We start from the raw sequence: 16,696 nt of genomic DNA on the forward strand, positions 1-16,696 counted from the left end.
TCAGCTTAAGCTGTTCTCAAAGTCACAGAAATGTAGAGTAGACTGTCACAGCTTAATTGATTCAGCTTGCTTTTTTTTCACTAATTACAGCCTTTTTTTTTTATAGTAAGCAATTTTTTTAGAGACTATTTGAATTAATCTTCACAATCAGTTTATTGCATCTTTTGACTTGAAAAATTGACTTGTTTATTGGAAGCTTAGTATTTGTTGATTTTTTAAATAGTAAAAGATGGTAACTATTTCTTAATTAATAATTTTTGTCACAAAATAAATGTATTCATAATTCATACTCTCCTTTACTAACTGGATATGTCATAAACATTGCCCTCTGTTGACAAAATTTGGTCTTTCATTGAACTCCGTTAGAAGCTGGACCTTTTTTGTTTAGAATTTTATGAAGTTTTTCTAATACTTGTACTCTGATCTCAACTAAGGGTATCATGACATTGGATTGGGGTCAAAACAAGGTTACTACTTGTAGTGTTGTTCACATGGCACACTTTTGGACCATTTCCTACAGATATTCTTTATCTTTATTTCACTTACATGGAGAGTGACTTTACTTCAGTGGCTTATCACCTGATGTTTTTTTGCCTTTTCTGGATGGGGAAGGTTTTCATGTGCTGCTAAGCTTGTCAACTTTATTGTTTAATTGTGATAGAAATTAAAAAAAACTCTTTCATAGATCTAATTGTAAGTTGTTCTTTTTTTCAGGTGACTATAAGTGAATCAGATTGGTCTAAGCCGTATTCTTCCACAACATCTTCCACATACTCACTGCTAAAAGGTATTCTCAAAATGTTGTTGTTTTTTTTAACAACTTTCATTATAAACTATTCTTTTAAATTTCTAAACATAATTCTAACAACTAATAAATTTTATTCAATTTTATTTAACCTATATTTTTTTTAATTTACTTGTGTATAGCTTATGCATCATACTAAAGCATGCTTATTGATCTTTGATATCTTTTGTGGAAATGTGTCTGTAGGGGTAGATGGTAATTCCTAGCTGCCATTAGGGACTCAGAAAACACAACTCAACTGAGTCAGGATTTGAAGTCAGTCATACATTCCTCAACATATTTTCATCTTTTTTAATGTCTGTTTAATAATGAAACATTTAATTTTCTTGCTGGCTCAGATTTTTGGATGAGAAGACAGTTACTTGTTGATGTCTCTTTCACAGTGTAGAACATTGAACTGTTTATATAAAATACAATCATCTTCAATGTTAGGATGTAGCTAGACTACATAAGATTAGAAGAATCCATGTTTTGGTTGATACAATATGATCAAAATGTTACAATGAGAATCAAAAGAGTGATGTCGATAATGCAAAGTGATAAACCTGATACAATATAATGAATGAAACAAGCTTTTTTTGTTTTCTTTAAATTTTACAGGAACAACATTTTATGATGATCCAAGTTTTTTAAAACCTGCAGACAGAGAGGTAATGTATTTTAATGAAATAAAATTTATGAAATGATAAAGGTTTACTTATATCTTTTTCCATTTTACTTCACATTAAAAGTCATATAAAAAATCTACCTCCTTTTCTGTATTGTCATATGCTTCACTTTGTCTTTACAATTTACAGTGGTCCCATTAAAAGGTTAAATTAAATCTTACAAATCATTGAGATAAGAGATTTGAATTATATATATATATATATATATATATATATATATATATATATATTGTGTGTGTTTGCTCTTCCTTTTTATCTTTTCTTGTTAATTAAAAAAAATTATAATATATATGTCAGTATACTCTTAAGTGTTAAGATTCGGATGCATTGACAGTGTGAAGGTCAAAGCACATTGCCATGTGGCCTCAAAAGCCTGAGATTAATGCCGTCATTAAATTGAGTTTTTCTTAGAGTATTGTTTTTCAGCTCATAACTGACTTGCTTTAAGTGCATCGTTCATTTATTTCACCAGATTGCCATGAGAGCTAAAGTGATTGAAGCAAAGTTCCATGAAGAAAAACTTAAGTTACAACAGAGACATGATACAGCTGTCCAGAAAGTAATAGACTCTTAGACACTATAGTTTACTGTGCTTATTTTTCACCTGCGATATTAAGAAAAACATTCTTTTGTTTCGATACATATATTCAGTGTACACTTTATGTTTTCATTTGATCATATTTTCAGATTCTTGATCGCAAAAATTTAGAGATTGAGGATATGAAAAATCTTTATAAAGCCAAAACAAAAGACTTGGAAGAAACTATAGACAAGCTTGAAAGGAAAGGTTAGTATTGGAATAAGAGAAAGGAAAAAATAATTAGTTAGATATATGTTTGAATTAGGAGAAAGAAAATAATAAACAACTTTTGACTAGTCAACATTGAAAATGTTACTGAGTTTTAAAGGTTTTAATTAGTATTATCTCAGTATGCTGAAAACAAATTTTGTTTTCATTTACTTTGAGGATATCCTTCAAAGTTCATGTGTTTTATTGTGTACAAATAAGATTCCAAAATTATTATGATTGGGTCAATAGTTTGTTGCATCATACTGCATACTCATTATGCAGACATCATCCAGATATTCTGATACTTTCATATACTACAGCAACACGGATGTTGCATCCGGTTGGGAAAATGAACATTTTAATAAATTTTACGTTTCACTCATTCACATGAAACAGTTTTTTAGTTTGTCCATGTAAGTGTAATGATGTTTTTAAAGTGCTCTTATATTATGTTCAATTTTTTTTTATTTGTTGAGATTGGATTTTACTGAAACTATGGTCTGTATAGAAAGAAAAAGTTTATCATCCTTATTTGAAATGCTAGGTTTGTAACTATGACAAGCGTTAAGCTCTGAATATATACTGCACTATTTATACTAGTTTCAACACAGTTAACAATTTACACAAGAACATTTTTTGATTCCTTGAGCATAAATTTGTTTTATGTTTAAAGTAAATTATGTCTTATTTGTTTTTTGTTTAAGTAAAGAATGTCTTTTTTCCAGTTCAGAATCTAATCAAAGAAACAGAATTCATTAAACAGTCTAAAGACAAGCAGATTGCTGAGCTGAAAAAGATTGCTGATGACTCAAATGAAACAAGAAAAAATGACTATGAGAAAAAGGTTCAGAAATTATTTTAAATCAATACACTTTGATTAAGATTTAAGAAGGTTCATTTTAAGTTATTAAAGTTGCAGACATTTATACTTGATGGAAGGTAGTCTAATGAGGCTCAGGTTTTTGTGAGACTTTTTACTCATCATATTTATTGCTGAATTAAAAAAAAAGCTATATGGGTAGCCCATGATTAAAACTGTTTAGGCCAGTTATTCTGTTCAAACTGCATAGATCTGGATTTTTTATTTTATGATCTAGGTATTTTTTAACCTATTTGAAATAGGGGGAGAAAAGTGCTACCTTTTTTATCGTAATTTTTATTTCAACTGAATCTGTTGACAATTTGATTTTCATTCTTTTACAAACATACTGAAATACTACTTTCTAGTTTTTGTTGTTGTTTACATTCTGATGTGACATCATTCTAATCTTGTTGGGTTATTCACTATCACAGTTGCATGAGTTAGTGACAGAATTTGAACAAGAGAAGTTTGACCTCCAGAAACAACACACACAAAATATACAAGAAATTCTGGATGACACCAATGACAGACTGCAGAGAATGGAAGCAGAGTACACAAATCAAACTAATATAACCGTAAGTTTAGATTTGCAATAATTGATAGGATTAAATAATAACTTTGTGAGAGTAATTTGCTAAGTTTTAAAAACTCAACTTCACTATAAACAAATGTATGGAAAGCAAAAATTATTGAATAATTTATTTAGACACATTTCATGAAGTCAAGTATCAAAGTATATGATAACTGAACAAATGGTAATTAGGTCTTGTTGGACACAGAATTATTTTTTCTTAGGATTCCATTTAGCTCTAGTGAAAAATAAAAGTGTTTGCTTTCAAAAGACCAAAAGTAAATACATTTCTCCAATTCATTATCATAAAGCATTGTCCCTAGAAACATTAGTAGGCCTACTTTAATTTAGTCCTTGAAGGGCAGTTGCAGCAGCTGAGTGGTAAATCGCTTGGATTCCAAACTGAGGAGTCCTGGGGTTTTTAATTTTTATATTTTAAGGGCGCCCCTATGTTCACCCATCTCCTATGGGTAGCTGACATTAGTTGTGAAAAGTAAAGCAGTTGGTCATGTGCTGGCAACATGACACCCTCATTAACCATCAGCCATAAAAACAGATGGCTTTTACATCATGTGCCTATAGATCCCAAGGTCTGAAAAGGTGCGTTAGCCCTTGAACCATAAGACCTCTAAAGAAAACACTAATTTGATAAAAACCAAAGCTATAATAACATTTATAAATTATTTCAACCTTTTAAAAAAAATTATTTCCATTGTTCACTTATCTCAGCGGTTCTCAACCTTGTAAGCTCGGCGACCTCTTTTTACAATCCCTCACTCTGCCGCAACCCACCCCCCGCACATACATACAGCAACAGAAGAATAGACAAAAACAATCCATTTTTTCGATGGTCTTAGGCGACCCCTGCAAATCGTCAATTGACCCCCAAGGGGGTCGCAACCCACAGGTTGAAAACCCCTGACTTATCTGAAAAGTATCAATTCTGAATTCATTTTCTTTAGACTGATGTGATCAAAGAATTAGAATCCAGGGTCCAGCAGCTGATGAATGAAGTGGACAGCTCCTTGAACCAGAGGTCAGCAGTAGAAAAAGAAAAGAATGATGTGTTGATTAAATGTGAAAAACTGTCCAATGAAAATGAGAGACTGAGAGAAAGGTCAGAGTTCACAATAGTTATATACAAATAAAGGAATAAATATAATCTCACTAAAAACTATTACTGGGCGCTTACAAAATAAATCCTTACGGTTATCACTTATTATTCCACATCTTATTAATGATCCATGAACATTGACATAAATTTCAATTCATTGATTAGAAATGTCACAAAGTAAACAAACATTTTTATGGTTTGAGATCTAACAGGGCAATGTTGTTGAGTGGCTTAATTACTTGGTTTCTCAACTTCAACTTCAGATGGAGGTTAGATATTTCAGTTAAACTTGAGCTGAGTGGTCGCACATGCATATTTCTTAGGATTGAGACAGACCCTGGTTAAAAGGGATAACCCTATGCAGACATGAATACCCTGGTTTACAGGGAGACTCCCATGCAGGAATAAAATAATAATGATAGAAACTGAATAATTTAAGCATCAAGTATGATACTTTAAACAAAATGCTCATGTTTTTGACAATCAGTTGTTTTTATTGCTTATAACTTTTCCTGTGACAAGAATGACTCATTAGTGAATATCTAGTGTTTATATTTTAAAAACATAACATTTTGAGACAACATTTACATTTTGTGTTCATTATGGTTTTCAGAGAATTATCTCCCATCTGTCAATTCAGCTACACATTTTTGATAGTCTTATTGCTTTATGTTTCTATGTTACTATTCTGCATTATTCACTTTAACCTACATTTCAAAATGTAATAAAAGAAAATGATTGATCAACTTGCATGATTTAAATTTGCACATGTCTATTTATCCAGCACCATAACAAAGCTGAATAATTGCTTACATAGCATACAAATAACTTTACTAACATTCACAAACTATGCTCCAAGGGACTGAGGTAGTAATTGTGATGTGACAGTGATTCTTAACATATTTTATATGGTCTTACAAAATAAATGTTGCAGTTTGAACAATCGTTTATGTGTGTATGTTTAGATTAGCTCAACAAGAAAGAGATCAGAGAAAAATCATTGAAGCCCAGGAGCATGAAATCAAAAGTTTAAAAAATAAGACAGAAGCTAGTCTAGAATACTTGAGACAGGAGCACTCTATGGCAACCAGTAAAGTAAGTGGAATGATATTTAAAGTATAGTGTGATTGTATGACTCATGTTGGTCTCTTTATAAGGAGTTCAATCAACAGCTAATGAAGGTAGGCAACATGTTTTTCTCAATATATTGCTGGGAGGGGCAGACTGGCTATATGGGTGATTGTTCAAAAAAGACCTGTTGGGCTGACACCCAGTGGGCCAGTGGAGTCTGTACAGGATGGGCCTTCTTCAATCATAGTAAAGCTTGTAAAAGATTTTATAATATTCTCTTATAAATGGGGCCCAAACTTGCGTCATACATGGCTATTACCTTGGTGTAGCAACTGTGGTGCAAGGTGGCTCAGTGCGCCCTGGTTAGCAACCTTGATATAGAAGGCAATATGCCAGCAGACTGTATGCCAGGGCCAATTTGAACACACTGTCCATACCTGGTTACTGGCAATGTAATTACTATTAGTAGTAACTCTTGATGTTGCCTATAGTGTCAGCTTCTTGTTCCCTTACCTTCATATGCTTTTTATTTTAAATTAATGTAAAAAAAAAAGGTAACAAGAATGATGGAATACTTTCATCACACAATTGTTTTTTTCTATTCTCATGCATTTTGATTGAAATTATTTTTATATTTTTGTTCTTAAGGATGTTAGAAAATAGAAGAGCTATATGTGTTCAAAACCATTTTACAAATTGCTTACCTGGTTTCAAAAAATGAATTAGTTTGTCATTGATGTTGAAAAAAAAAGTTTTTTTTATTTTTGTATATTTACTTTTTTTTCCACAACTATCAACCTATCAGGCTGCTGATACTATTAAAGATCTGGAGGAAAAAATTGAGCAACTGAAAAAGTCTTTGAAAGATTCAGAAGAACATAGACAAAGATTAATTAGGGCAAGTTGATTTTGCAATGTCTCATTTAGATTATTAATTTGAATCCTGGCCTGTATTCAACAAAACCAACAAAAAAAGATGTTTTGTCTATATGATTGTTTGTTTGTAAAATGTTTTACATGTTTCGGATGTTCCTTCTGAGTTGAAAATAATTTACTTACTAGTCCAAACCTCCCGCAGGATGACTGGGGAAGGCCATCAACAATTTCAAACACTGCATACTGCTTGATCAGGCAGCATAGCTTTTTTCTTAACACTATAAACAACAACTAATGTTTATAGAAGTGAATTAAATGTATTTTAGCATCTCTAAATAATTGAAAAGGTGAAGTGCATAAGGGTAATATGGAATGAAATTATAAAATTATAAGGGTTATGGGAAGGAGTTAGATACAAAACTTCTAGGTGATCCTTTAACCCTAACCAACTGTTCCCTATACCCTGCACTCCTGAGGGCCACACTCCTCTTATTGTCTTAACTTCTTATCTTTCAAGCTCTATATCTAATGGAAGTCAAGATTTGTTCTTAGCAATCAATCTCTTCCAGTATCATTCAATACAAGTAAAAACATTATTCTTTATGAAATTGTTACTTCTAAGAGTCTAAATCAACTAAAATATTGATTAACTTTAGGCTTATTACAAGCCTTGAACTATCTTATACTATCTATACTATCTTATAATGTCTGGTTCATGTTTATTGCAAATCTTCTGAAAATATTCATGTAAAACCACACTAATTCAACATAAGCACATGTGTGCAGTCATTTCCAATTTTAAAAGTATAGTTAAATTATGGTTGGTTGGTTATTTCTAGTTTGACTAATTTTTTTTATGAAATAGACAAGTACTGGAAAAACGGTTCACCAGCATAATGGCCATTTTGAAAATTACTGCAAAAAGCGGCCCACTAGTCTGGTAGTGTTAAGTTCTTTTGTTTCCTACAACTAAGCTCCAGTCCATATTATTTATGTATGTTGTCACTTCAAACATATGTTCTTGTAGTTATTTTTAGAAAAAAAAAATTTGCATATTTTTTTTTAGGAAATGGAACAAAATCATCAACAAGACAAATTGCATTTAGAGAATCTCCATGACAAACAGGTGAGTAGATAAATTGTGCTGATTTTACATACCAGACTGAAGAATCATTACATCATTACATACAAGTGTGGAAGGCCTGAAGTATTTATTGGTATAACTGATTTTTGGAAATATAATTAGGCATATCTTAGTTTTGTTTTTGTAATTTGCTTGCACAGATTCGTAATTTAAAAAAAGAAATTGAACAGATGGATGCTGACTGGCACAAAAAAGTGATGAAATTGGAACAGTTGGTCAAGTAAGTACATGATCACTTTCATTTGATAAAGCTTGACTTGATCATTGGACAGTGGTTCCCAACATTTTGGTTATGATCCTCAAAGCCCCACTACACAAAAGTTAACATAACTCTAATGGAAGATGTACACAAGTAAACGATGGCTCAAGGCAGTGAGGCCCAAAATACGGCCTGTTACCTACAGTTAGGGCCCTCACTTGTTTTCTAATGGATTGGTATCAAGGCATTTAACGTTTGTGCGCTTTGAAACAGGATTCAGAATATAGAATTTACCAGGAAAAGTGAACAGATCTTTACTTTTTTGTGGAACATGATACCATTCTAGCCAAAATGTTTGTTTTATAAAGAAACTGAGGTTGTTTAACAAAAACAACAAAACATAAAGAGAACTTACGCTATTTTCTGACGGATATAAAGAAAATTCAAATATCCCCATAATTAATGTAAGTACTAGATCCTCTGGTTTCAAATAAAATAGTTTCAGGTCAATTTTTGTATATTTCTGATCATACGGCCCGCGACACCAGTGTTGGAAATGAAAATGGCCCGCAGATCGAATTATGTTGGGCATCTCTGGCCCAAGGCATTGCAGAAGTTATTACACTTGGTTACTTTCAGAAAAATTCTGAAAATAATTCCCAGCTTAATTTTAATTGTATGGCTCCTTTTGTCGAACTTAATTAGGAATAAGGAGTCTTAGCCAAGGAAAGCAGATAACATTTCTCTAAGGTGAACAGAGATATATCAAAGGGCTATAATGTTTAGTTTTGCTGCTTGTATTATGTACTACAGAAAGGGTTACATTCTCTCATATTATTCCATATTGACAGAGATAAGGACCAGGAGATTCACAAAGTCAAAGAACAAAAACAACAACAGAAACTCCAAGCTGAACAAGCTTTAGAGGATTTTAAATCAGAGATCGAAAGAAATCAAAACAAGATCTATGATGAGATGAAACAACAGGTATGAGTATCACTAGTAGTCATATACTTGCCAATGCTATCAAAACAAAACCAACAATAGATGCTCTAGTGTTAGAACACAGGGAAAAATGTAAACCAAAATTTCAGTCCATCATTTTATCTCATCAAATAAAAACATGGGAAGTATGCAGGACGTGAATGGAAATAGTTATAACATCTATGAATTGAATGTCTACCCTTTTATATCAGAACATTTTAGACAAAGTGGTACTGGGTAGAAAATGCTTATTTATTTCTTTGTTTTTTCAATATCATTTGTTCTCTAGAGAAATGATAGCTACATGTTTAAAATGGAATCTTTTTTGGTATTATCTCTGATAAAGGGAAATAATTTGTTACCAATATCTTTGTTCCTATCAGATGCAGCAAGTAGAGATAGATCTACAGAAGTCTAAACAAGCCAGAGAGAAACAATCCAAGGAGTTTGCTAAACAATTAGAGGATGAAAAATACAGCCACCAGCATGAGGTGAGAACTTGTTTGAACATGCAGTTGATAATTATTAGAGTAGAGAGGGGAAGGGAAATAATGAGATGGTAATTACTATATATTAAATATTGTGTATAAAATACTGTGTATTATTTGTACTAAGTTTATATCCTTGTAGTGAAGGATAGGATTTTTCATCAAAGATATTCCTGAAATCAACCACAAAATTTCTTCTGGAAAAATATGTGGTTAATTGTTGTGTTGGGGGTGCGGTAGCTGAACAATAAAGCGCTTGACTTCTGAACTGGGAGTCCCAGGTTCAAATCCTGGTGACGACTAGGATTTTCAAATTTGGGATCTTTGGGCGTCTCTGAGCCCACCCAGCTCTAATGGGTACCTGACATTAGTTGGAGAAAAGTAAAGGCGGTTGGTCTTTGTGCTGGCCACATGACACCCTTGTTAACGGTAGGCCACAGAAAAAAAATGACCTTTACACCATCTGCCCTATAGACAATAAGGTCTGATAGGGGAACTTAACTTAATTAACTTAATGTTGTATTGCTAAGCTAACTATCAGTCACCAAGACATAATCTGACTGGTCTCAAATGGAACTGGTAAGACATTACATAGCCCTGAAGAGAAAACTCTTTCAAAGTGGCACTGAACTTCTTCCTCAGCTGGCTGAGTTAAAGATGAACTATGAAGCAGATAAATCCCAGTTCATGAGAGAGTTCCACATGCAGAAAGAGTTTCTACTGTCTGAACATGAGAGAGATCTTGAGAACCTGAAGGAGCTTCACAGAACTGAAGTCTTGTCTTTGGAAGCCAGAATGAAAGAAAAGCAAGATAAAGCTGAAAAAGTCAGTGCCAGAATTATTTAACTTGTTTTATATTATTTGTAAATATTTTTGACTTTTAAATACATAACATATTTTGTTCCAATTGGATTTAAAACACACACACACAAATATTTTTCTTAGAAAACAATTATTTAAAAATATTTTACATTTTGAATTTTGTTGTTGCCTGAAGTAAAATCAATAATTACGTTTAAAAGTTTCTGCACTAAAGCAATAATGAAATGTTAAAATAATAGACTGTCATTGCTTCCTCATGCTTGTTATAGTGGGACATTTCTCTTGGTATTGTTTATTTTGATCTATATTTTCAATGAGAATAACGCTGTCAATAAACATTTTCAGTATCCACTACTTTTTTCTTTTTCTCCAGTCAGCTATTGATAATGAAAGATGCATTAGAGAGTTACGGGAGGACCTATTACAAGCCAATCAACTTCGCAAGCAGCAGCTGGTGGAGCTCGGGTTACTGAGGGAAGAGGAAAAGCAAAAAATGCACAGAGATCATGAGGCTGAAGTACTTTTAGAAACACTTATAACTTTGTGTTGCATTTATGTGTTGTTATTTTAGAGATTCAGGAAATCAAAATTGTTACATTTTTTTTTTTAAATTGTATTTTGTAAAATATTGCTGTTTTAGTTAGGATTATTTGTTTTTTTGTATAACTAACATCTGCTTCCATTTCTAAACTAAGAAGTATATTAATGTTTGTACTATAATGTTCACTCTTAAAATATTAAAAATCGAAGTTTTAAAACATTAAAAACTTGAACTCTTTATGCTTGACATTGTCATTACTGAAATTTAGTTTGTAGTTTATGCCCCATTAGCAGTTACTTTGCCTTCATGTTTTGATAAATGTTTCTCATGAACCAGATTGCTCGTGTTAGGGGAGAGATGGAACAACAAAGATTAGCTTTACAAAGAACTCACAGTACAGACATGGAGAATGTTCTAGAGAAAGTAAACAATTTTCTTTTCATCCTTCTACAATTTTAAAACTTCTAAACTACCCCCCCCCCTTTCAAAATAAAAAAACTGCAAGAATTATGGATATTAATTAAATTTTGTTATCAATACATTATGCAAACATAGTTTACTGCTTAACAATTGTTATTATCATGATGTATTATGATTTTTTATTATTATTTCTTTTGCATTTTATTTTAACCAGACAAATCAACGCCTCATAGCACTTGAGAAAGATTTTACAGAGAGAGCAAATAAATCATCTGAGGTTAGTGTTTCTATCTGTTTTTGAAAAATGTGAGGCGAAGTCTGTCACTCAAGCATTGTCTTGTTCAGTCCTAACAGATTTTGCCTTTTGACTTGTAGTCAATCTTTTTAGTAGATCCTAGTTTGTCAAGAAAGAATGAACTAGACTATTGCACTTAATTCCAATTGAGTTTAATTTGACCCCCCAAAGTATCCAAATTGTAAGTTTTATCTGTTGTTATGAACTGGTTGCAGATGAGCAGGTCCAGTCTTTGATATTATCCTTTCTCTTTTTTAATAAACTAGTATCTTATAGAGATGACTGTGTCTAGATATGTATTTTAAACTATATGATTTTATGAAAGGTGCACAGTGTGTGATCTCAATGAAAAGTTTATGATAGCACGAGTGAGTGTTAAATTTGAAATCTACATTTTATTGATTTCTTAAGATAGAGATTTAGGAAAAAAAAAGTTTTATATGTTATATTTAAACAGAGAGTATCTAAAAAGATGTATTTTATGCAGACAATAGCTAAATAGATGTTGTTTTTCTTTAAAAACAGACAATAACAGAGTTGCAGGCAGTTATTAAACAGTTACGAGATGATCTTCAAAGGTGAATTGACTTTGTTTTTTTCATCAGATTTTGCTTACTGCATCACTGGTAGCTTCCTTCAAACTAAAGCTTTAACGTCATCTTATAAATTACAGATGTTACTTCAAAAGAAGATAATTATGTCATATGCATATCCATGTGTCAATTTGGTCATGCACATAAATCAGTAACTTAAAATCTGCCAAGTCGTTTTATTCTGGCTGATTTGAGCAACCCATTACATACACATGGGAAGAAGGAGCACTTGTATAAATGTATCCTAGCATATGAATTAAGAAATATGCCTTATCTTTGTGTCTTTCTGGGTATTTTATTAGATTTTGTATTTGTAAATTATGGTTCAGTGTTTTATGTATTATTGCTACTTTACGTTTTAGTCTTCTGTCATTAAAGGTCTCTAAATTTAGTGATTATACTAATGCTGTTACTTTAATCAAATATAAGTATTTGTTTGTTATAAATCTCATGGCTTTCTTGTAGAATCTCTACAAGCTAAGTCTGCTTTATGAGTATTTAAATATTACTTCATGCATTTTATTTTAAAGTATAGCATGTTACTGCAAAATTTATTGTTTTAATTGTGTATGTATAATTCTTTCTTAATAGTTTTTTTTTAAACAGTCTAATCTTCTTTTTTTTTAATTGATGTATAGTTGGCATTATATTTATGGTCATTATTTTTTTTTCTAAATCTTTCAAATGTGTTTTGTTTGTTAGCTCATGAATACTTTACATGTTACTGTAAAATGTATTGTTTTAAAGGTATACACATATTTCTAAATCAGGTGTAAAGAAAATTATGAAAATAAAATGACTGATCTGAAACGTAATCATGAGGATGAGAAAAGGAGCTTAAAGAAAAAATTCTCACACAGTATAGAAGTAAGGGACCTCACATTTATTCATAGTAACTCTTTTTCTGTTGGCCCTAATAGCCAATATGGAGATTATTTTTATATCAATTTATTTTGGGGATATATTTTTTCTAATAATTCTGTGTGTGTGTATTGTTTTAGGGAGTAAAGAATGAGTTAGAAGTTCAAAGGAGCAGGGGCAACAATGCAGAAAGAAGACTACAAAAAGCTGAATCAGATCTAGAAGAAAGGGTAATCTTTCTTTATTGTTTTATTTTTTTCAAAAATGTGTACATTGTGTCATCTAATAGAACAAACTACTACTTTAACTTTGTTACTTTAAAATATATAGAAAATTTTCTTTAGTACATGTTACCACTTCAAGGTAAAAGTTTGTCATAAAAATTTGCATCAATATCGCTCAAGAGAAATTAAAAAAATTTTAACCACATTACTTTTACAGTTTTTAAAAATGAATTTTTTTTTTTGCTACCAGTTGACAGAGCTTAAAATTCACTACGAAGAAAAATTACGCGGCCTTGTTCCATTGGATGTGAAAAAAGTAAGTCAAATAATTCTTCTATCTGAAACTGCCATGAATTATTACTTATTCAATCCATGGTGTGTGTGTGTTACATGGTCTAATGGGTAACAGAACTGTAATCATTTTATTAAGCATAGAACTTAAATGTAGATATGGAAAGAAAAGCCTTGACCATTGAAAAAAACTACTGATTGCTTAATAGAATTAATCACAAAAATTTGAAATAAAATGATAAACTACTACATTCTTTCTTGAAACTATCATGTTGTATATAGAGGATTCTGTGTTGATAAATAAATGAATGACAAAAAAAGTTGACTGATACAAAAGAATTGTACAAAGTTGCATTTCAGTCACATCACAGCTTTGCCCTCCCGCTCCCACCATCTGACATTGGCCTCAAATTTTTTTACCCCTATGTAAATGCTAGTATTTAATAACTCTTGTCTGTCTTTATATACTGGTACACATTCTTGTCTGTCTTATATATACTGATACACACTCATGTCTGTCCTTTATAAAATGTTACACACTCACACACTCACGTCTGTCCTTTATAGACTGGTACACACTCACGTCTGTCCTTTAAATACTGGTACACACTCTTGTCTGTCCTTTATAGACTGGTACACACTCACATCTGTCCTTTATAGACTGGTACACACTCACGTCTGTCCTTTAAATACTGGTACACACTCTTGTCTGTCCTTTATAGACTGGTACACACTCACGTCTGTCCTTTATAGACTGGTACACACTCATGTCTGTCCTTTATAGACTGGTACACACTCACGTCTGTCCTTTATAGACTGGTACACACTCATGTCTGTCCTTTATAGACTGGTACACACTCACGTCTGTCCTTTATAGACTGGTACACACTCATGTCTGTCCTTTATAGACTGGTACACACTCACGTCTGTCCTTTATAGACTGGTACACACTCATGTCTGTCCTTTATAGACTGGTACACACTCTTGTCTGTCCTTTATAGACTGGTACACACTCACGTCTGTCCTTTATAGACTGGTACACACTCACGTCTGTCCTTTATAGACTGGTACACACTCATGTCTGTCCTTTATAGACTGGTACACACTCACGTCTGTCCTTTATAGACTGGTACACACTCATGTCTGTCCTTTATAGACTGGTACACACTCACGTCTGTCCTTTATAGACTGGTACACACTCATGTCTGTCCTTTATAGACTGGTACACACTCACGTCTGTCCTTTATAGACTGGTACACACTCACGTCTGTCCTTTATAGACTGGTACACACTCACGTCTGTCCTTTATAGACTGGTACACACTCACATCTGTCCTTTATAGACTGGTACACACTCACGTCTGTCCTTTATAGACTGGTACACACTCACGTCTGTCCTCTATAGACTGGTACACACTCTTGTCTGTCCTTTATAGACTGGTACACACTCATGTCTGTCCTTTATAGACTGGTACACACTCACGTCTGTCCTTTATAGACTGGTACACACTCATGTCTGTCCTTTATAGACTGGTACACACTCACGTCTGTCCTTTATAGACTGGTACACACTCACGTCTGTCCTTTATAGACTGGTACACACTCATGTCTGTCCTTTATAGACTGGTACACACTCATGTCTGTCCTTTATAGACTGGTACACACTCACGTCTGTCCTTTATAGACTGGTACACACTCACGTCTGTCCTTTATAGACTGGTACACACTCATGTCTGTTCTTTATAGACTGGTACACACTCATGTCTGTCCTTTATAGACTGGTACACACTCACGTCTGTCCTTTATAGACTGGTACACACTCTTGTCTGTCCTTTATAGACTGGTACACACTCTTGTCTGTCCTTTAAATACTGGTACACACTATTGTCTGTCTTATACATACTGGTACACACTCCTGTCTGTCTTATACATACTGGTACACACTCTTGTCTGTCCTTTAAATACTGGTACACACTCTTGTCTGTATATACTGGTACACACTCTTGACTGTTTTTATATACTGGTCTGGTATACACTTTTGCTTCTTAACTGAACCAAAGATTACATTACCATTCTTGAAATTCATATCTCCAGGAGCTGGAAGACACCATTGCTGCCCTCAAGTCCCAGGTCAACTCACTACACTTAAGGTCAACCTTACTGCAGGAAGAACTTGATAGCAGAAATGGACTAAGCTCATTTGGCACTCTGACAAGCTCAGTCATTAAATCAGCTGTTTGATATTATCTCAACGTTGTACATTCCATCTGCCTTGTATTATTTAATGCAATATTTATCTTTCTTTGTAGCATTGGACTTGTACAATACAAGTACACTGTGAAACGTGAAATATTTATGACTTGTACAATACAAGCAAACTATATAATGTGTACAATTTGTTCAAGTACACTATATCATTCACATTTACCTTGTACTATTCAGGCACACACACACCATAACATATAAATGACTTGTACAGCACAAGTATATTTTACAATATATAGGACTTGTACAAGCTCAATATATTTTGTCATGTTTGATATAATGGAGTATTGTTTCTTTTTTGTATGCTTTTTATTGGCTTGTCAAATTGTTTTATTTACAGATATAAATATTTATGATATTTGATATGTACATTAGCTAATTATTTGTTTATACTATGCCAAAAGTAATGAAAAATAATGAAACTAAATATTTTGTGTTCTTTTTTTTTTACTTTTCTTAATTATATTTGCTATGTCACTTTTTTACTACTGTTGAGATGGATTTCATTCATAAATTTTTTATACTGTTGGAAGAGTCAGTAAAAAAATTCATTACTTTAGATGTAACTCAGAATAGCAAAATTTATATATAAGCTTCAGGGACAACAATGCAATACATTTGTCTGAAACTCAAAAATTTACAGTTACAAAAAATATTTTTAAAATCTAGATCTATGATAAGCACACATCCATAATTTCACTTTTTTGTATGTTGCAAAAGAAATATCTTTTTACTCTTCTAAAAGGGAGTGCAATTAGGTGTTGTCTAAAAAAATATATAATTAGACAACAGTAAGAAATTATACGATCGCCT

The 16,696-nt window shown here is 32.4% G+C and overlaps 1 protein-coding gene across 4 annotated transcripts in view; it reads left to right on the top strand.

Moving 5' to 3' along the window:
• LOC106078496 (centrosomal protein of 112 kDa-like) overlaps positions 1–16,310 on the top strand; it is a 39,541-nt gene extending 23,231 nt beyond the window's left edge. For 3 of the 4 annotated variants that reach the window (XM_056019181.1, XM_056019178.1, XM_056019180.1), the window contains 22 exons: positions 715–787; positions 1,406–1,455; positions 1,946–2,032; positions 2,161–2,260; positions 2,989–3,107; positions 3,557–3,700; positions 4,659–4,813; positions 5,776–5,905; positions 6,687–6,779; positions 7,824–7,883; positions 8,042–8,121; positions 8,952–9,087; positions 9,468–9,575; positions 10,215–10,397; positions 10,768–10,911; positions 11,272–11,358; positions 11,570–11,632; positions 12,176–12,228; positions 13,014–13,110; positions 13,245–13,334; positions 13,579–13,644; positions 15,713–16,310. In XM_056019181.1, coding sequence (XP_055875156.1) covers positions 715–787; positions 1,406–1,455; positions 1,946–2,032; positions 2,161–2,260; positions 2,989–3,107; positions 3,557–3,700; positions 4,659–4,813; positions 5,776–5,905; positions 6,687–6,779; positions 7,824–7,883; positions 8,042–8,121; positions 8,952–9,087; positions 9,468–9,575; positions 10,215–10,397; positions 10,768–10,911; positions 11,272–11,358; positions 11,570–11,632; positions 12,176–12,228; positions 13,014–13,110; positions 13,245–13,334; positions 13,579–13,644; positions 15,713–15,859 — 2,265 coding nt within the window. In that variant the 3' untranslated portion in view covers positions 15,860–16,310. The remainder of the gene's footprint in view (positions 1–714; positions 788–1,405; positions 1,456–1,945; positions 2,033–2,160; positions 2,261–2,988; positions 3,108–3,556; positions 3,701–4,658; positions 4,814–5,775; positions 5,906–6,686; positions 6,780–7,823; positions 7,884–8,041; positions 8,122–8,951; positions 9,088–9,467; positions 9,576–10,214; positions 10,398–10,767; positions 10,912–11,271; positions 11,359–11,569; positions 11,633–12,175; positions 12,229–13,013; positions 13,111–13,244; positions 13,335–13,578; positions 13,645–15,712) is intronic. The other variant, XM_056019179.1, reaches the window with a different exon arrangement.
• Positions 16,311–16,696: the final 386 nt, after the last annotated feature.

This window comes from Biomphalaria glabrata, chromosome 2 (genome assembly GCF_947242115.1).
Source record: "Biomphalaria glabrata chromosome 2, xgBioGlab47.1, whole genome shotgun sequence".
NCBI classification, from domain to species: Eukaryota; Metazoa; Mollusca; class Gastropoda; family Planorbidae; genus Biomphalaria; species Biomphalaria glabrata.